Source organism: Coenobita brevimanus, chromosome 80 (assembly GCF_032717465.1).
Source record: "Coenobita brevimanus isolate Jiangsu-jjx chromosome 80, ASM3271746v2, whole genome shotgun sequence".
NCBI lineage: Eukaryota > Metazoa > Arthropoda > Malacostraca > Decapoda > Coenobitidae > Coenobita > Coenobita brevimanus.
Window position 1 is genome coordinate 15,956,307 of NC_137033.1, and position 21,498 is coordinate 15,977,804.

Sequence of the window (21,498 nt, forward strand, 5' to 3'; positions counted from 1 at the left end):
CACGTGGGTTTCGTTCCTACGGTGCCGTGTTAGGTGCGAAATCGCGTATATTTAAACTACTCCGTATTTTGCTCCCTAGACCCCCCAAATGTGTTGTTTTGCTGTTATCTGTCACTGGTAATCACTAGAAAGCACTTTAAGTGGTTAGAAGGTTTATTTAATGTTATAACTCACAAATACAGTACTCCACAGCAAAACTTCAACACACAAATACTGTAAGTAAACACAAGGAAACATTCCGACGCCGATCATAGGTAATCTTATAAATCAGGTTAACTGGTACCAGTGCTTTAACTTACAAGTACATACCAGAACAGTACATATTTAACTTAGAAATGCAGTACTGTGATATTGAATGATTTCAGTACTGTTAGGAATGGCTGGAAAAAAAAAATGTTATGAATACATTTTGACCTTTTTGATATATGTTTATGGTAGTTTCGAGTTATTTTTTACGTTATCGTTGTGCCCATGCTTGGAAAAGGGAGCGAAAGAGTTGAATTTTCAGTCCTAAATGAGAAAACTGCACATCCTCCAAAGCTAGACTCTGCCACGGGAGAATAAAGTGGAGGGTCAGTCCGATTAGCAATAAGGAAGTTGTGTCACAACTTCCAGCTCCCACACCACGAGAATGGCTAAAAATAGAATCGTAATGCAGTTTCAGAACCAACAATAAGTCTAATTATTACCAATACAGATACAAAGCAGAAATAAATACGTTTACAGACTGGGAAAACGTACTTCTTTCGTCATAACATGTTCATCTTTATCATTTTACGTTCATCTTTATCATTTTACCTTGTTATTTTCGCAATATATATTGCTGTCTCGTAAACAGGGTGGTTGTTTGTGTTTTGCAAGGGAGGAAAAAGATTGTATTTTCTGTCTGGGTCGAGATAATGGGTGTAACTATGTGTGGTTAGGCATGGCCACGAGCGAAAAATCGTACATCCACTCATCACGACAGCAGGAGGTGAACTGACATATCATACATGAGAGGGTGAAGTCAAGGTCAGTCTCATGTCCCAGATTTTCGTTCACTTCCCGAAAGTTTTCACAGTTTTCTACAAGTTGCATTGCATCAAATGATCCAAACCATTACAGCAAACCTGAGCAAATAGGTAAAGATACCCAGACAAAAATGTATTTTTCTCTTATTATAAGTCTTTAATGAACAAACAAAAATGGCAATATTCCGACGCCGATCATGGGTAATCATATAAATTAGGTTAACTGGTTACAAGGCTTTATTTAATGCTTTAATTGCTTACAAGTACATACCAAAACAGTAAATATTTAACTTACAAATACAGTTTGTACTGTAGAAAAGCAGTACAGTAAGAGTTTAACGAACAAACAAAAAAGGCAATATTCCGACGCCGATCATGGGCAATCATATAATTCGGGTTAAATGGTTACAAGGCTTTATTTAATAATTTAACTTTATTTAAGTGCTTACAAGTACAGTACATACGAGAACAGTAAATATTTAACTTACAAATACTGTACAGTACTGTGGAAAAAACGAACAAATAAAAAAGGCAATATTCTGACACCTATCAGGTAAACTGGTTATAAGACTTTATTTCTTGATTTAACGTTATTTAATAGTACTTTAAGTTGCACATAAACTTACCAGAACAGTACAGTACTGTAAATATTTAACTTACAAATACTGTGCTACTGTACTCGGGAATGTCTCACTCACTGAATAATTTCCCGCCTAGATCGTCACGTAATCAAAACAAACCGCGCGCTGCGGTGACGTTCGAGGATTTGATCTTTCAAAGGCCTCTCCTGCGTTAATTTGTAGTTTTCATAATGGTTTTTTAATCTTACGTTGTCTTATATGTATCCCAGCCCTTACCGTGTATAATTGCGAGCGCGTTCCGTGAGATCGTGTTCCGTGCGAGTTACCTGTACTGGGGAATTTTCAATGGTTAAGTAAGAAGGGAACCATGCATTCATATCATCCATTCATCATCTAATCCTACTTTGCCCCATAAGAAGCACAGAAGCCCAGGGCTAAGCAAGTTGGTCCTGATATTGTAGATGAGAGTGACCAGCCTCACTCATCCCTGCGTGGCATTACGTGAGCAATAAACCACAACCATCCCTTGGATATAAACCTTCACTGGCTCAATCTTATTAAACCACCAGGCGCCAAAATTTGGTTTTATGGTTACCACCCAGCGTAGCAAATGGTTTCCTGGTGTACAGGAAACCATTTGGCTTGTCACCCAGTGTGGAGTCACCCACAGGCAGAAGGAAGAGGAAAGAATGAAGGAAAGAAAGACACAAGAGGGAGTGTAAAGTCACCTATAGGCAGAGGGACACAGAAAGAATGAAGGAAAGAAAGACAGAATTTGATGGAAGGAAAGAAGGATGGAGGAGAGGAAAGGGCAGATATCCGAGAGCAGCACTACATCAAGTGAGTGGATGGTGAATGTCCCCACCTACCACAGAAGAAGGGAACCCAAACATCTAAATCTATGAGCTTTGCAATGACAAGCAAGTAGGCAAAGGGCAATGTGGTAAGCATTTTCCATGCAAATTCCCATTTGCAAGAATCTTGGACCATATGGAGCTCTAAAAGATAGGGAAACAAAGTACTAATTACTTCCTTTGGTAATACAGTGTCACAATAATTGCCACTATAGTATTTGGTTTTGATATCAATAAATGAAAATAGAAATAACAAATGTGAAGCACATATACATACACAGAATATTTCACTGGTTTGGGTTTTCCTCAAATTGAACCTTTTTTACCTCCTAAACACCCTTACATTAAAGAAACCCTATTTAAGGATTTTTGCTTTTTGGCATTATATTCATTATACTAGTGTTGAGTGGGTCGGTGTTCCTGCTAAAATGATTGCCTAATTTGATGAGGCTTCCTTCTAAACACCTACTACTTCATCTTCCTTACATATTCACATGATGGCACCAATACAGCCAGGTAGCTCTGCAGCCTTATGTACCTTCCAACTCTCCTTCCCCTCTGTCCACTTCCTTACCATTCTCATTTCCTTTCATTCACTTCCTCACCCTTCTCTTTCCATTTAATCCCATTCTCCACTCTTCTCCTCCTTCCCATTCTCATCCTCTCCACCATTCTTACTCCCCTTCATCCATGTCCTTACCCTTCTTTTCTCCATTCCGTCTCTTCTGTACCTTTCTCTCACCCCTCCTTGTTATCCCCCTATCCTTTTCCCCAATCCCATCCTCCTCCTCTCTACCCTACTCTCTCTACCTTATCAGTGCAGAGTCATCACTGCAAGGGGAAAAGGGACAGTAAGAAGAGCACATAAGAAGAGGGAGGAGGGCAGGAATTTGGAAGGCAGGAGGAAAGAAAGAGAGGAAGGTAGAGGTCTGGGGAAAAGAAAAGCAAGCAGTAGCAGAAAGAGAAGTACAGTACTTAGGAATAGGGTAGAAAATAGGGAAGGCAGCAGGTACATGAGTTAGTTGGCTGATGGAAGACAGAAGAAAGGTTAGAAGGGTAGAGAAAGGGTCAATATGGAGATTAAGATGGAGGAAAGAAAGAATTAGAACGATTGGAGAGAGGTGTACAGATTTCAAGGGTTGGGGCAAAGGGATGGAAAGCGTCAGAAATGCTTTGGTAAAGGGCTGCCAATACAAAAGACTGCACTAACAATGATGTAAATACAACAATTCCACTGTACAAAAAATAAACACATCAAGGCAATACAAAGAACATCATATGCATAACAAGAGCATAATTTTGGGCCATGTAAATAATACAGTACTGTACTATTACTTTAAAAGTATATTACATGTATAATGAACAGTGCTGGCATACTAAATATAAAATACAAGCACAGCACTGTATCTATCTATCTATCTATATACCTAGGCTGCTTCCCCCAAGGCGGTGGCTCAATCAGTAGAGAGGTGGCCTGCAGTCCTTACGGACCCAGGTTCGAATCCCGGCTGGGGCAGGGAACAGTTTAAGGATTTGAATTTCATTAAATAAGGCTTTACTGATCTACCAGAAGACCCGCCGACATGTCGTAAAAATACCCCCGCTCATACCAATACACCAGTCCTGTATGAGACAGCCCTAGCATGTATTCAATATGGACGGTGGGTGTTAGCGCCGAAGTGGTGACATGTAGAGGTGTATGGTATGTAGGAGGACTGCTGGGCCTTGATAGCAGGCTGTGAAGCCTATGCCCAGAGTCGGACACAAAAAAAAAAAAAAAAAAAAAAAAAAAAAAAAAAAAGGAAAGGGAGGTAGCCGAGACAGGACAACTCACTCTCCATTTACTCATCCATTCAAACACATTCATTCGCATCTTAGCCCCAAAGGGGAGAACGGACAGATCCTCACCGCATCACACCGCACAAGGGTCAACTGCGCAATGCAATCAGTGACATCCGCAGCAGGGCCTGACAGCAGAACTGGTTTACCCCTGCCACATCATAACAGACCCATCCCCTTACCCGCACCTGACCTGACTAGCTGATCAGACCAAATGCGGGAGAATATTCCCTCAGGGCTGCGTCATCACTTATTCATTCACAATTTCTCTCCATTTATTTCTGTCACGCACAGCCACTCTTCCTTGCTCAACAGACATCCCTCTCGCATCCAGTGCTCTCTTCACACTGTCCATCCATCCTATTCGTGGTCTCCCTCTCAGCCTTACACCTCTCACATCAGATCTAGTTATCTTTTTCACCAATCGTTCATTATCCATTCTCTCCATATGCCCAAACCATTGCAACACCCTCTGCTCAACTCTACCAGCCATCTCCCGAACAACTCCAGTTCTCCTTCGCACTTCATCATTTCGCATTCGATCCATACGCGTCACTCCACACATACTCCTCAGACATCTCATCTTCATTACATTCAAACTTTTCCTCTCTGTTACACCCACATTCCATGTTTCAGCCCCATATAATGCAGTCGGTACCACAACACCCTCATACAGCCGTCTCTTTACATCCATTCTAAGCGAACGACATTTAAACACTTTTTTCATTCCTCCCAGCACCTTTCCTACTTCATTTATTCTAAACTTCACTTCTGCATCTATTCTTCCATCCACAGCAACATGTGACCCTAGATATTTAAAGCAATCTACCTCCTCAAGCAACTCACCATTCAAAACTATATTCATCCCCCTACCATCTATCAACCTCGTACACTTCATCACTTTACTCTTATTCTCATTTACTTTCAATTTCCTCCTTTCACACACCCTTCCAAACTCCTCTACCAACTGTCTCAATCTCTCCTCTGAATCAGTCACCAGTGCAGTATCATCTGCAAACAGCAGCTGCTTCAGATTCCACTCTCCTCCATCAACATTTACCAGACTCAGACCACCTAAAACTCTTGCATTCACCTCCCTTACAACACCATCCATGTAAATATTAAACAACCAAGGCGACATCACACATCCCTGTCGCAGCCCCACTCTCACGGGAAACCAATCACTCACAGCATTTCCCACTCTTACACACGCTCTACTATTTACATAAAAACTTTTCACCCCTTTTAGTAACCTACCATCAAGTCCATACAATCTTAAAACAGTCCACAAAGCCTCCCTATCAATTCTATCATACGCTTTCTCTAAATCCATAAATGCCCAAAACACATCCTTGCCTTTCGCTAAATACTTTTCACACACTTGTCTCACAGCAAACACCTGATCAACGCATCCCCTCCCTCTCCTAAAGCCACACTGCTCATCACTAATCACTCCCTCTGTACCCTCTCTAACTCTCATAATTAACACTCTACCATACACTTTACCTACAACACTCAACAGACTTATACCCCTAAAGCTAGTACATTCATACTTATCACCCTTGCCTTTATACAACGGGACCACACAAGCACTTGCCCAGTCAATTGGCACCATACCTTTCTCAAAGCACACATTCAACAATCTTACTAACCAGTCAACAATAGTCACTCCACCACCCTTCAGGCATTCCACAGCACACCCATCCATACCTGCAGCTTTCCCTGTTTTCATATCCTTTACTGCCTTCTCCACTTCTTCCTTTGTGATCAAAGAATCATTCAACTCTCCCAACACATTTATTCCTTGCACCCTTCCATCTGCCACAATCTCAGCCACCCTTTCCTCCTCTACATTTAACAATCTTTCAAAATACTCTGCCCATCTCTTCCTTACTGCATCCATCTCAATTAACATCCTTCCATCCTCTGCTTTTACTCGTTCTTCCTTCCCAGACTCTCCCTTTCGCACCCTTTTCACCTCCTTCCAAAACATTTTCTTATTCTGTTGAAAATTCTCTGTCAGCCGCCTACCCCACCTCTCATCTGCTGCCACTTTAGCATCACGCACAGCCCTTCTCGCTCTATTCCTCTTTTCCTTATACCTTTCATATGACATCTCATCCTTCCTCTGCAGCCACACTTCATATGCCCATCTCTTCTCAGCCACAGCCATACTTACTTCCTCGCACCACCATTCACTTCCTTTTCTTACACCACCACCCACACGTCTCACACCACACACCTCTTCTGCATGCCCCACCACAGCACTCTTAAACAACTGCCATTCCTCCTCCACGCTGCCATTTTCCCGATCTTTCACTGCGTTCCACTCATCTTTCAATTTCTCCTGATACTCTATCTTTTTCTCTCTTTTATCCAACTCACTCACTTTCAAAACCTCCCTGCCACACCTAACCCTCCTAGCTCTCACCCATCTCTTACCTACTCTTAACTTTCCCTCCACCAGGTAGTGGTCAGATATACAGCACTGTATACTAATATTAAATTAACTCACAGTATACATTTACTGACTACCAATCCTGATATCAAACAAAAAAAAAGGAATCATTTACTATTCATGACCAGTTGTACTTAACCCCTAAAGACTTATGCCGCACGATCGTGCTTTTGTGTAATTTGACATGCCAGCCTATCCCGCAAGATCAATAAAGACACACAAAAACCTTGGGGAGGGTAACTCCACCCCTTTGGTGCCATATATGGGATCAGACCAATGAGAACTAGAATGTCTGGGGTGGTATGGCATGATTGGCCCCCTAAGGTGGGGGAGAAGGAACCCCCACCACCACCGTCACTTTACCTCCTTCAGCCCCATTGCATCATCTCCACATTGTCCCCTCCCAACCAACCATACCCCAACATACCCCCTACAGTGGTGTGTGCATAGCAACCCTTCTCCCCTCTCCCTCCTACCCCCTCCCTCCTCCCCCCTCCAGCCACACACACTTCACCTCCACTTTTCGTCTGGCTTGTTTTGTTGCCATGGGCATATGCCAGACTGATATTTAATGCCTAGGGAACACTTCACATTGACATTAGTTATGTATATATAATTATTTACCATAAATAATGCATTTCCTGTACATTTTCTATTTTTGCCCACGGGGGATTGGTAACTTTTTTGCATCTTTGACGGGTGATTGTGCGATAACTATTTGGTCAATCTGGAAGAAACATACATTTTCAGGTGTGTAAATTCAGTCTCTTGAAATGTGGAAGAAAAATTTTTACCTCTGTGAAAGTCAAAAAATCGATCCTGTTTTGCGGCTGGAGGGACAGACCTGCTGAGCAAATTACGTACTTTAGGGGATAAGCTTCAATACACACCCAGGTGGCAAAGCCAACGTATGAGATGAGTGCTGAAATATTGCTGGAACCAAGATAAACCAAGCTGAGGAAGGCCATGAAGAGGACTGCTGGAGCAGGTGTCATACGTTTCACCTGGATCATTGTCAGGATCTCTGGCATCTGTCCCTCCATTGCACCAGCATAGAACAGTCTGGCAGGGATAGTACAACAGCTTTATTACACACTGCATTTTTGTACACTGGTGATGTAGCCACTCATTCCAGTAGTTTCAGACACTTTTATATATTATGTAATGCAATTTATAATAGATGATCTACAGACATTTATTCTAGGTTTGATTACTGGAATTTATGTGTTTAATATCCATTTACAAACAAAATTACTTCAGTGAGGAGCATCAAACTCTTGATAAACTGAAAGAATTATCCTGTGAATATATGACTGCAAAAAATAAGTCTTGAAAATAATGAAAAATGCATAACTATACCTATATAAACATAAGTACGTTGCAGTGCACTAGTCAGTAACAATGCAGTGAGGCATTATCTTTTTAAACATTATAAAAAGCTATATCTCTTGGCATACAAAATAAACATTATCACTACAGATGCGAATATGCTTAAAGTATTTTTATGAGTATGCACTATTAGAAGAGCAGTAACTAGTGACTATTACTACTAATGCTGTAGCAAGAAGCACTGAAGCAGGCACAAGAATACATATATGAAGTCTCTGGGAAACAGGAAAAAAGTTTCATCAACAGCAAAGAATCATGAGAAACAAGATAAAATACTGAAACAAAAGAGACATTCCATTGAGAAAAAAAAAAAAAAAAAAAAAAAAAAAAAAGCAATCAGGTGAGATGCAGGATACAAAAGGTACACAATATACAAACAGAATACTCAGAAACAACACTAAGAAAAGCTTGCAGGCACGTGGAAGACTGAGTGTCATCTTCTCATAGGTTTAGGAGGTTTTCTAACACATCTTCCTTAGTTAGTTTGCTTCTTATACTATGCTCTTGCATGTTGCTTACATTTTTTGCATCAACATAGCTTGCTTGGATAAACTACAAGAATATAACAACATGTCAGAAGCATATTTAACCTAGTTATTAAAAGGTGCTAGTGAGCCTTTTTAACCAATGAGAATACAGTACTGTAAAAGCTAAAGAGATAGAGAAAGGTACTACTGTCATATAAGTCTCACTGACACTCGGTGGTCTTGGCTCACACAATATGCCTCATGTACCAACAATTATTAATACTAATACCAGTACAGTACAAAACCCTTACACTCTACTGCACTGAACATTTAAAGTTGAAACCACAAACAACAAAGAAGCTGGACATTTAGGTATGTACATAATTATTTAGCAAAAAATATCATACCTGCAAATAACCAAAACATGTACCATAGATGTTTCATAAAAATTACTTGCAACACCGGAAACTTTGCACAAATTTGTTCAAGTTAATACTGTACTATTATTATATGAAAGTATAAACAGGCCACTAAGCATGAAATTTTGCAAACTTTTCAGTATTATACCATCAAAATAAATATGCCTCATGTAAACTACACCATAAAGGAGACTACAGAATATCTAACTTCTCCACTTCAAGAAGTCACAGTTAAACTGAATAAAATTGTACAATGATTTAAAAAAAAAATAGTGTACAAAAAAAAAAAAAAAAAAAAAAAAAAAAAAAAAAAGGATAATGTTACAGGCCAAAACCATTATGCACTCATCTGCCATGCTCACATCCATGACTTAGGCCCTGAGCCCTATAGCAGGCTATTCACCCACTATCCCACTGCATCGTCTAGGTTACCACAGTTACCTGTCCTACATGTTATCCTAGATACTCATTGGACATACCATACCATAAAGAATGAATGGACATCTGAGCTGAGAGCTGCCTACTGCTCACACCAGGATTAAAACTCTGGTGCTGAAGGGCTAGCAGCTTTACCACGAGCCACTCAACTAGCAAAAGTAAAATCATCACCATCATCATCCAGACCTCCTTTCCCACCCTAGGGCAGGGTGAGGAGCAGCAACATACAGACAGCCCAAGTTTGCCCACTCCAATGGGCCACGCTTCCATTCACTCATCATTCAAGCCCCTGGAATCCTGACTCTACCTGATGCGCCAAAAACTTTCACCACATTCTGTAGCTTCACAAAAACGTATCCAACAGACTCAATCAGAACACTGTCACCTTAAAAAAGGGGTGCCAAATCCCTGATCATGCACTTCTTCTCACAACATTCATCCAGCCAGCTTGATCTTCAGTCCTCTAGCCTCACTGACTTCCATATCTCTCTTCCTCACACATTCATCTACCATATCCCTCCACCTTCTCCTTGGCCTACTTCACCTCCTCCCTCCTTCAAAGTTACTCAGAGTAAAATAAAATCATATTTCACTAAGCTGAAAGGATCAAGTAAATATAGCATATAATTACCCTATACTGTACTGAAACTGCTGTTGTGCGGCATCATAGTGTCCAGGTTTCTACATTTTCAGGTAAAGTTAGTCACAATGTACATGCACAAGACATAATCAACATATCACTGGTTAAGTAAAGTCCATATATGTCCAATATATTGAGGAGATTGCTACTGAATGTCATGGCCCCATAGATAAAAGTCATAACAAGTCATAATATAAAAGGACAAAGAAAGATGATGCAGTGCATTTCGATACAGGGTAAATCTACAGAGGAGCTGAAACAGCTACAGAATAGAGTAAGTAAACTCTTAGGAATTAAGTTAGTAAAGAGTGAAGGATAGAACAAAACTGGTGAAGAGGAAGACTGCACTGACTTAATGTTACGCTATGTACCTCCCAGGAATCCTGTTTCTATGCCACCTAATACAGTATATTCCTTTCTACATAAAAGTATGAAATTCTTAATTCTGCTAAATTCTGGTATGCTTTAACAGCCCTATCCCCCCTAAAAGTGGCCTGCAACTGCCATATACAATGGACTAAATACAGTACATCATATTAGAATCACTAACATGATGTCTCTTTTACCACTTTGAGGGCTGAAAAAGCAAACTAGCTTTACATACAGCTGGACAGACCTAATGATTATTGATCTCTAGCTTATGATTCACTGATGAAGGAAAACCACTGCTGCTCTGATAATTAATTGGTATGAAACTGCTTTACATATATGAAAAAAATACTTATACTTCATACTAATTAATTTTTTTTTAGGTGACCAATTATGAGCATAGACTTGACAGTCCATTCTCTAAGGTCCAGCAGTGCTCCTACAGATCATGTACATTCACATGTCACCACTTTGGTACTAATACCCAATGTCTGAACTGAATGCATACTATGGCTATTTCATTCAGACATGGTGTGATGGTATTAGCAGGGGTGTTTTTATGGCATTGGTAGGTTGTGTGGATTATCAGTAAAGTTCATTTTAATGAAATTCAATCACTAGCTTGTTCCCTGGTCTGGTTCAAAATTGAACTTGCACCCTTTTTAAACAACAGATTCCTGTACTTCTCTGTCCACTTGACCAACACCTCCCCCAAAATGGTTTCAGGCACAGAGCAGCAACCACATGTAAATGTACAGCACTGTAAAATGAAAACTGATATACCATAACTTCCTCTCTGTCTACCTATAACACAGTGCCAAATCCTTGGTACATATGGGTGACTTTAATCCCACTGACCCAAAGGCTTAATTTGCCTTTATTCATATCACTACCTGATAATTTTATGCAGTTTTTGAAAACACCCTAGTCCTAAGGAAACTAATGAAATCTATATCTAACATCTTCAGTTTGAAAACTCATTCCAAAACAGAATACCTGTACAGTACAGTATTATAGTCTGATGGTATCAAGAACTAGATAAAAATGACAACCTCAGGTTCAATGGGTGAGAAAAAAAAAGAAAAAAAAAAAATCATACCAGAAATCTTCTTAACTGCATTCCTTCATTCCACCCTAATGCTGAGGCCTTAAAATATTATCATTCAACATACTCATGGATAATGTATACCAGAACAAAATGTTAATTTAGTTCTACATCAGACCATGCCAGACTTTAAAGTAATTCCATGTTTTACCTTCAAGATGGCTAACTACTATACTTTCACTATTAATGTTCATGTACTGTATATTTTGAAATGCTCAGTCTGGAAAATATTTTTTGGTCATTCTTATTCTATCCAACCTTTACAAACACTGACAGGGCTGGAAGAACAACTTTGATATTAAGTAGTGTAATTTCTTAGTACTAGTAGCTCTACCTGTACTGTACTGCATGTCTGTCTCAAATAATAATATTAAAAAGTGTGTGAATATCAGTATTAGTGGGATACCATAATTTGTGTTATATAGTCAAGTGCAGGAAATGCAGTATAGAATGAGAATTAGTGTAAACAGATGTTGTAACAAAAATGTTTAAAAATTGTTAAAAGCAATGAATGAAAGTACAAAAATATATTATATACTGTACAAACAAGGGTGATGAGTGGTATGCAGAAAGTTTAAGTGGTGGTAATAAGTTTAAATTGTACAGTCTGATGCTGAAATGGTATAGTGGGCAGTTGATGTGGAGAGTGATACAGCTGGAAGCTTAAATGCTGGTGTGGGAGGTATGAAGTCAATAGCTTAATATTAAGCAGCATATTGGAAGCTCAAGTTGAACAACTGGATGACTGAAAAAGAAGATGAATAAAGCCAGAATGATACACTGACTCAGCTTGAGGGCATGATGAATATGTAATATGAGTCAGTTGTGTATTGAAAAAAATCAGCAGTACAGCTTCTGCTGCATTTGGCTACTACTGGAATGAAGCTTTTTCTGTGGTTAGATGGCAGTCTTGTACTTAAGTTCAAATAACACAGTGATGAAGCTTGTCTTGTGCTGGAGTGAGATGATAATTTTTTTTTTCTGTGCTAAATATACTGTGTATATATATATATATATATATATATATATATCTTATCTTATCTCATCAGCCGTTTGATTGTCCACTGCAAGACCGGCCTATCCCTACCGAAGTGGGGACGATACAGCCAATGTATCTCTACTAAGTGGCTTAGGCTGTCTGGTAGAAACTACGTAGGGTGAGAAGTGCTTGCAAGTGTAATTCTTGTGTTGTAGTGGCTTTGGATGTGTGTGCAGTCTGTGATCCAAGTGTAATCGGCCGACACATGTCGACTGGGTGCAAACATACTTTACAGTATGTGACACTGGTTCAGCCACAGCACCCCTTGTGTCTGCCAATGCAGTACGTGGCATGAAGAACGCTCCCAGAGTTTATTACCTTGGTGGGGCGTGAACCCTCGTTCTTCAGTGTGCGAAGACACACACTTTACCACTACCACAATGGCTATATATATATATATATATATATATATATATATAAAATGTGTGTGTGTGTGTGTGTGTGTGTGTTACATCAGTACAATGATAAGCTTGTACTATATTAGAGTAGTGCAATGATTACACTTGCACTGTTAAGAGGGGGTTCTGTGAGGAACCTTATAGTGCTGTGAGGATGCTTGAACTGTGCTAGGGTGGTGCAGTAGTAAAGTCTAGACTGTACTATAATACAGTAATGAAGAGGTTGTGCTCTGCTAAGAAAGTAGTGTGATAAAATATGTTCTGTGCTAAAATAGTGAAATGGTTGCTCAGTGTTAGGATGATGCAGTTGCAAAGCTGGTGTTGTGCTAGGATGGTGAAGCAGTTATGCTGTGCTAGGGTGGTGCAGTGGCAAAGCTTGTTTGGGTGGTGCTGTGGTACAAGCTTGTACTGTACTGTGCTGTGCTATGGAAGGTGCACTGTACTGTACTGTTGTGGTCACTGTGCATGCTGGGTTAGTTTAGTGAAAGGTGAGTGGGCAGGTGGCTGGAGCTTGAAGATTAACCTCAGTAACTTCAACTTATGCATATATATTACAGTATCTTCTTACTGGCCATTTATAAATTGAACTTATGGTACAACCCCTTTAGTCCAATGATGTAGCATTTATATTATGCTTGCTTCTTCATGATGATTCCATTCAACTTGAGAATGGCATCTTGCTCTGAATGGGTTAATGAAGACTGTAACTGATCCCTCTAATTAGAAAAGCCTCTCCTACTCTGAACAAAATTCCTTTTAAGGTAGCAAGAATAAAATATACACTAATGTAAATCATAATACTAAAGAAATGACTACTATGACATGATACAGGCACCAAGACTGATTAACCCTTTTAAAAGTGGCAATGCTCTATCTATCTATTGCCAGATGCCTCAATCCCGTTCGGGGTGGCCACAAACAAATCACCTCCACGTCGCCCTGTCCCCCGACATTTCACTGCCCTGCTCCCAACTCACACCCCCCTCTCTCATAAAACCTCTCCACCCCATCCCTCCATCTCATCCTCGGCCTCCCCCTCCCTCTTCCCCCCTCCACCTCACTCACATACACTCTCTTCGTCAGTCTCTCACCCTCCATCCTCTCCATGTGGCCAAACCACCTCAGTGTATTCCTCATAACGTTTCCTATCACATCCACATCCACACCGTAACGCTCCTTTATACTCTCATTTGTCAGCCTGTCTCTCCATGTGACTCCACAGGCTCCTCTTAAATAACTCATTTCCACTGCTCTCACTCTTGACTTGTGTCCTTCCAGCAACGTCCAAGCTTCACTTCCGTACGTTAGAGTTGGTATCACAATACTATCATGTAGTAACTTTTTCACTTCCATGCTTACTTCCCTGCTTCTTATCACTGCTTTCAAGGAACCAGCAACCTTTCTTCCCTGCTGTAGCCTTTCAAGCACTTCACCCTCCAAACTTCCATCCTTACTCATCACACTACCCAAGTACTTAAATGTACTCACATTTTCCAATTCCTCACCATCCAACCTTGCTGTACATTCACTGACTTCACCTCTCTCAAAGACCATCACTTTACTCTTCCCTACATTCACCTTTAGATTCTGTTTCTTACACACTCTCCCAAACTCATCCATCAAGCCTTGCAGCTCTCCTTCGTCTTCACTCAACAACACAGTATCATCTGCAAACAACAGTACTGTACAGGGAGTTTCCAAACACTACCCTCTCTCACCAGGGCCACTCCAACATCCACTACCCTACCTTGTACCTCTTTTATTACCCCATCCATGTACAGATTGAACAACCATGGAGACATGACACATCCCTGTTTCAACCCAACCTTCAAAGAGAAAAATTCACTTAGTTCACCATCCACACGCACTGCAGCCTTTGCACCATCATACATACTCTTCACAGCATTCAACAACTTCCCATCTACTCCATATATTCTTAATACTTTCCACAATCCTTGTCTATCCACCCTGTAATATGCTTTCTCCAAATCTATGAAAGCCGCATACAACTTCTTTCCCTTCTCTAGAAACTTTTCCACTAAAGATCTAAGAATGAATATCTGATCTACACAACCTCTTCCCTTCCTAATGCCTCCCTGTTCTTCTCCAACTAATTCCTCTGTTCTTTCTCTAACTCTGTCAATAAGTATCCTACCATACACTTTTCCTATTGTACTAAGAAGACAGATGCCCCTATGATGGCAATGCATTTTTCATTTAAGTCAAACTATCATCAGTTAACTTTATTCAACTTTGGGAAGACCTCTAGCTGTTGATGGCTTAATGAAGAGTTTATCAAGCCCACCAGCTAACAAAGTCTCTCTTAAGTTGAATAAAATACAGTAGTAAGTAGCAAAAGACTATCTATCTATCTATCTATAGCCCGACGCCCTAATCCCGCAAAGGGTGGCCGCAGACAAAACGCCTCCAAGTCACTCTGTCACCCACCATTTGACTCCCCTCCCCCCAGCTCACCCTCCCCTCCCTCATATACCTCTCAACTCCATCCCTCCACCTCATCCTCGGTCTACCCCTCCCTCTCCCTCCCTCCACCTCACCTACATACACCCTCTTAGTCAGTCTTTCATTCTCCAAAAGACAAATGGAAAAATATTATATGTGATCAAACTGAAGGGGTTGCTGGGTTGTATTCTTGTAAGTTATGGCTATTTTGTAATGAATCGTCCCAAATTATTTATCTTGCATTTTACACTCTAATAATCCTCTTGTGTGTTACAGATGCAAACAGTTTTGATACTGAATGGCTTTAAATCTCAAAAAGTGAATATGAAGGTGAGGTATGCAAAATATCACCAAGGAAGGAGTGTCGCAAAGTTTCTTATGCTGACATGAATATGGTCCAAAACTAAATTTTCTTTGAGGTTCAAGCACCAGCCAGCCAAGGTCTCAGTTTATGTGTCCACACTTCAACAAATCAACACATCAGTCCGGCATGAGCACTGGGAGAGGTGGTCCGTGTGTTAGGTTAATAGGGCCACCAATACGGCATCCAAACTGCATTATCCTTTTATAAGTTCTTCTGAATATTAATAAAACATAGGTTAGCTGCATTTTATGCTATGGATGACATTATTATTGTTATTGTTTTTTATTATTATTATTATCATTATTATTATTATTATTACTATCATTATTATTATTATTATTATTATTATTATTATTATTATTATCGTATCTAGTAATAAGGTATTAGTCAGTAACTGTTTGTCCAGTATTAATAAAAATTATGTTAAGGATTTACTTATATGCAAGTGAAAATGATATTCATGGAACTATTTAAAGAGCTATGAAAGAAAATACGGTAGATATTAGTGCCAGTGACATAATCAAAATGAGCTACAGTAGATAAAAATATCATTACAGTGTATATATATTTAACAGTATTTTAAGAATACAGTAAGAGCAGCAGTTTAATTCTCCCAGTGAACAGGCAGACACTACATAGCAAAACAGGTGTATATATGCACATTCTAGGTCCTGATGTGCACCACGGATAGTGCAAAGTGAGGCAGGAGGCCACACTCCTACACTGGATGGAGCAGGGTGGGGCAGGGTCACACACCTGACACTCACACACTCTACCCCTCTCTCCTACTCCACGTTAAGCACCAGAGCAGGATATATTACACTAAAACAAGTTATGTAAAAGCAGAGGAGGATGTTACATTACAGTATGATATGTTGCAATACTCTCCTTTTAACCCTACACCCTCTAACATTCCCATTATTTTACCTGGAAATAAGCCTAAACGGTACTGTTCTTCTTTCTACCTGTTTATCCTACTCCACCTTAAACACCAGAGTAGGGTGTGTGATGCTTTTCCCTCCTTAATGCTCCCACACACTCTCTTGCTTGTTACTTAGAAAATAATACTGTTGTAGCCTATTTCACTTTGACCAATTCACAGATAATATGTCCTTGATCTCTCACTCACTACCAGTTTGAATATATGGTGCTGTATACATAAATCGATAACAATAACTGCTACTGACACTATAGATTACTAAAAACATCACCTATGAGATCCTGTGATATTGAGTGAGTTGTTTTATGTCTTTCAATGTCAGCCTGTACATTCAATAAAAATGAATACTGATCATACAAAAGTAATAAGAGCTATAAGAGTAATCATTCATTCGTGCATGAGACATTATCCAGATCTCTAATATATCTACTAAAATATTTTATTTTGGCTGAAAAAGAATCACTCTGCCAACTGTAGTGTGTTAGTTCTAACTTGACAAAGATTTCTGTCCTCTCTCAGCTAAACTGAAGGCCAACTGTGGTCAGACTGGAGGGCTGATTACACCAGTAACTAAACAGATACATTTCTACCTCATAATAAACACTCAATAAATATCATATTGAAGGTGTGGACGTGATCCATTGGGTGAATACCAACTGATGATAGCTTGCTAATATATCCTGCTCTGTACATACAAATCCTCAGTGTAAGGTGTATCGTGTGCCAGTGCGTAAGTGTGGGACCCCACCCACCCTCCACAGGGTCCCTGGGACACACGGTGCCCCTTTACCTCGACGACGTGAAGAGGATGCCATTGACGGAGCCGAAGGTGGAGAGCGCCACGAATATTGGGATGAGGAATTCCACTGGCCGGTATAGCCGTTCAGCAAATGTCTGTAATACCAATGACTAGGCTGGGAGAAGTCGAAGAGGGATGGTAAAGTGGAGGCAGAGGAAGGGTGAGCCTGGATAGAGGCTGGGGAGGTATGGCTGAGGTAAAGATAGGGAGAGTGAGACAACAGAACGGTCAAGACTGGGTCAGGACTGAGGTAGAGGAGGAAAGGTGGATGTAGAGAAAAGCAGGGATGGGGTAGGAGTGAGGTAGGGAAGGAATGTGGAGGCACAAGGAAGGTGAGGATGGAGTAGGAAGAAGATACGTAGTGAGACAAAAGAACAGCAGGGAAAGGCAAGAAGCCAAAATTAAAATAAAATGTATTGGTTAAAGAAGAGAATACAAGTAGAATGATGGAGGGAATCAATAAAGGGATGGATTAAGTAAGGGCATGAGGTAAGGAAAGAGGGTAAGAAATGAAGAAGTAGTCATAGGGATGTAGGATGAGGGTAAAGAGCTGCAGGAAGAGGATGAAGATGCACAGGAAGGGGGAATAGGATGTTGGAAGAGGGGAAAAGTGTAGGAAAAAAGGAAGGAATGTATTCAAGAGAGGAAGGAGGGCAGAAAGTTGGGAAAGGGATGAATTAAGGAGGGAGAGCAGTGTAGGAGGGAGGTGTGGGGTGTAGGAATAGGGAAAGGAGTGTAGGAAGGGATATGATGTGGGGGAAGAGTAAAGACATGGTGGTCCTGGAGATCTGAGGTCAGCAGTCATGCAAACCTCAGCAGGGAGACGTGGGGCTAAGTCTTGCCCGTGTTCTCCCATATCAGCAATGCTATTAAATCGAGTTAAGCAAAAATCACAAACTCCAAATCATAGTGGCATAAATCTTCAGCTTCATATAGCAAAAAAAAAGGAAAAAGAAAAAGGAAAAGAAAGCCAAAGTAATGTAGCTCATATCCTAGCAGATGCCTACTTTGACCTACATTTATTTTCATATATAAATAATCCACCAAAAGCCTGAGTGTCATTCACTATGGGGAGCAGCCTGGGAGTCACAACAACATGCTCTGAAGGTGACGGGTGGAGGGCGTGCTCTAAACACTTCAAGTAGGCAGCTGCTAATCTCTCCCCAAATCATAGAGAATCACTGAAGCATCTTAAATGACTTGGAAAAAAAAACATTGAAATTTTGCATCAGAAGGAAGATAATGCTTCCTTCTATTCCTGAATCATGAGAATCGCACAATCATCTCAATTATCGTGGAGGAAAACAAGTCCAATTCAGAGTCAGAGAAAAGTAACAGTTCCAGGAAAAATAAAACATGAATTTAGGTACACAAGGAGAGTAATCATTCCAGGACAACGGCCCCCAGTTAGAGATGGCGACACAGCAGATGAGTTGGTCTGGAAGGCAATCATTAGGGCTGAGGTATGATGAGTTTCAGTACCTGGAGGATGTCAGCAGTACCCCGTTGACAGCTCCAAAGGTTGAACAGGCGACGAAAAATGGCATGATCCAAGCCATGTAGCTTGCAAACAATCTATTTGCAAAGGTCTGTGAAGACAAGGGCATGTGAGTGGGCATGTGACAGTGGAGGAGATAGGGTTGTTGGGAGTGGAAGAGAATGAGGATGAGAGAAAAAGGGTTGGTGAGGGATGCATAATAGTGAATGTGATTAGGAACTGGTTGGTGAGAATGAAAATGCATGAGAAAGGGTTGGTGAGGGTGAGATATAAAGGGTGACTGGTAGGTGGGAGAGAGGATGCGGGAGAAAGGGTTTGGTGATTGGTAGGTGGAAGTGAGGATGAGAGAGAAAGGGTTGGTGATCGGTAGGTGGGAGTGAGGATGAGAGTGAAAGGGTAGGTGATGGGTAGGTGGGAGTGAGAATGCAAGAAAAAGAGTTGTGAGGGGTAGGTGGGAGCAAATGTGAGAGGGGTAGGTGAAAGTGAGAGTCAGGGTGAAGATGGGGAAGATGTGTGTGTGTGTACATATTCTCATCAGTTACGGACTCTCCCTAGCACTACTTCCTTACTAGTTTATTTCCCTATATGGCAGGTTAACAATCTCTTATATGTTACTCGTACAATCCATGTTGTTAATAAAAACTTAAACAGCTACAAGAGACTAAAGTGAAAGACAAAAAACAAATAGCTAATGAAGAGGTGCTACAAAGCCTCCTAAGTTAAAAAGAACATGACCCAATGTGTGACAGAGTAAGGGGAGAGAGTACGAGAAGTGGGGATGAGAGTAGCTGGAGGGAAGAGTGTATGTGAGAAGTGAAGGAGTGACAAAGATTAGTGTGTGTGTGTGTGTGTGTGTGTGTGAGAGACAGACAAAGATAAACAGACAGATAAATAGATGTGTGTGTGTTTTTTTTAATATACATAACTAAACGAAGTAAACAGTATGTGTTGCTAGTAGGTTTTACATACATACATATATACCTACACACATAATCTCTCTCTCTCTCTCTCTCTCTCTCTCTCTCTCACACACACACAAACACACACATACACACACACACAGTATTAAAAGTGAAAAAGTGCAACAAGCAGTAATGAAATTGGTCCAAAGCATGCAAGACTTAGCTATGATAAAAGGCTTAAAAAGACTTTGTCATCACTGGAGGAAAGAAAAGTAAGGAAGGAGTTAATAATGTTGTACAAACGTGTTGCTAACGTGGAAGTCATTTATAAGACAGTGATTCATAATGTGATTGCTGTAGACGTTATGACTGACATCTCCTTCAGCAAGAGGGCTTGTTTTATTTCTGCTGCCTCCAAATGAATATATTCTGCTTATGGAGAGCTCTCTAAATGTGAAGGGGTTAATGAAAGCTGTATCTAAACCCACACATTAGAACAATCTAAATCTGAATAAATAAATGCGTCACCGCTGAGAGAGAGTTAAGGGGGCGAGTTAATGAAGACAGATAAAGTTGGAGAAATTATCTGCAAAAATATCTCAATAAATCTTGCATAAAATAATAAATTTCCACCCGACTTTCTCTAGTTTTTTTTATTCTCTTCAACATTCCCTCGTAAACTCCCACACACACACACACACACACACACACTTTTCAAAACGTTCTTCTCACTCTCATAACAAATTACCCTTCAGACTTTCAAAACTTTTCCTTCAGATTTTTTAACATTTCGTCTTCAAATTTCCAAAACGTCCCTTCCAAATTCTTTTTAATCTTAAATTCTCATATGTTCCCTCGATCCCTCTTTGCAATCAGTCTTTCCAATCTTCAATTTACACTTAATCAAATGTCTAACCCTTTGTGATCTTATTTCTTACATTATGGACGTCCGTGGGTGATTTAGTGGTGATTTATTGTACGCGTGAACGTATTTTGTAGCGGCCCAGTCAGTATGCCACACCTTAATGATTTTCACATACATCTTATGAAATCTTCAAAAATATCCTTCCTATCAGTCCTCTTATATATCCTTAAAGGCTTATTAAATATCCTCTTCCTATTCCTTAGCCCCTTCAATATGGCCACGTTTTCTTGCATTATTATTATTATTATTATTATTATTATTATTATTATTACTGCAACCTCCAGACGATTTTTTATGAAGGCTATAACTAACCCCTCCAGTTCGCAAAGTTTCTCCCCAAACTGAATAAAATCCTCCTTAGGTAGCAAATATAAGTGAAAAAAGTTCTGGGAGTGACGTGGTCCCCCCCACATCTGTCGACGTGTCCCACTTTTGACCCCACCCCCCTTTTTTCCCCTTCCCCCTCTTCCCCTCACGTCTTCTCCCCCTCATCTCTTCGTCCCCTCCCCCCTCTTCCCCTTCTCTTCATTTTCCCTCTCCCCCCCTTCAACCTCCACACCCTTTCATCCCCCCCCTCCCTCTCTTTCCGTTCCACCCCTCT

General features: G+C 40.4%; 1 protein-coding gene across 6 annotated transcripts in view; it reads right to left on the minus strand.

Moving 5' to 3' along the window:
- Positions 1–21,498, minus strand: part of LOC145409182 (large neutral amino acids transporter small subunit 1) — a 183,617-nt gene that overhangs the window by 17,267 nt on the left and 144,852 nt on the right. For 4 of the 6 annotated variants that reach the window (XM_080279670.1, XM_080279675.1, XM_080279672.1 and 1 more), the window contains exons 6-7: positions 19,055–19,161; positions 7,633–7,804 (exon numbers count right to left, since the gene is read on the minus strand). In XM_080279670.1, the coding sequence (XP_080135796.1) occupies positions 7,633–7,804; positions 19,055–19,161 (279 nt within the window). Of the gene's footprint in view, positions 1–7,632; positions 7,805–17,563; positions 17,668–19,054; positions 19,162–21,498 lie in introns of all 6 variants that reach the window. The other 2 variants (XM_080279671.1, XM_080279674.1) reach the window with 1 other exon arrangement.